The following is a 402-nucleotide window of genomic DNA, read 5'->3' on the forward strand; positions in this document are numbered from 1 at the left end:
AAACCGTCTGGGTGCCGCCCATCCACTTCCGCCCCTTCTTCGTCAGCCGCGTGCGCCCTGGACATTTTGTGCTGGTGGCGGTGGCGGGGGGCGGCTTGCAGGCCGCTCAGGTGGTGGGGGTGCGGGACCAGAGGGACGTGGGAGCCTACGCCCCGCTGACGCGCCACGGGACACTAGTGGTGGACGGCGTGGTGGCCTCATGCTTTGCCCTGGTGCAGGAGCAGTATCTGGCACAGCTGGCTTTCTGGCCACTCCGGCTCTACCACAGCCTTGTGGGGTGGCCGGGGATGCAGGGGGATGGCATGCACTGGTACTCGGGGCTGCTCTACCGCCTGGGCAGGTTGCTCCTGCCCCCTGACAGCTTCCACCAGATGGGGGTTCCCCAGGGAGAGAGCTGGGGGG

General features: G+C 68.2%; 1 protein-coding gene across 1 annotated transcript in view; it reads left to right on the plus strand.

Moving 5' to 3' along the window:
- Window positions 1-402, plus strand: part of LOC104543832 (indian hedgehog protein-like) — a gene marked incomplete at both ends in the record, with an annotated part of 994 nt that overhangs the window by 248 nt on the left and 344 nt on the right. Inside the window, one exon of the mRNA XM_010188528.1 lies at window positions 3-393. Coding sequence (XP_010186830.1) covers window positions 3-393 — 391 coding nt within the window. The remainder of the gene's footprint in view (window positions 1-2; window positions 394-402) is intronic.

This window comes from Mesitornis unicolor, unplaced genomic scaffold (assembly GCF_000695765.1).
Source record: "Mesitornis unicolor isolate BGI_N332 unplaced genomic scaffold, ASM69576v1 scaffold40787, whole genome shotgun sequence".
NCBI classification, from domain to species: Eukaryota; Metazoa; Chordata; class Aves; order Mesitornithiformes; family Mesitornithidae; genus Mesitornis; species Mesitornis unicolor.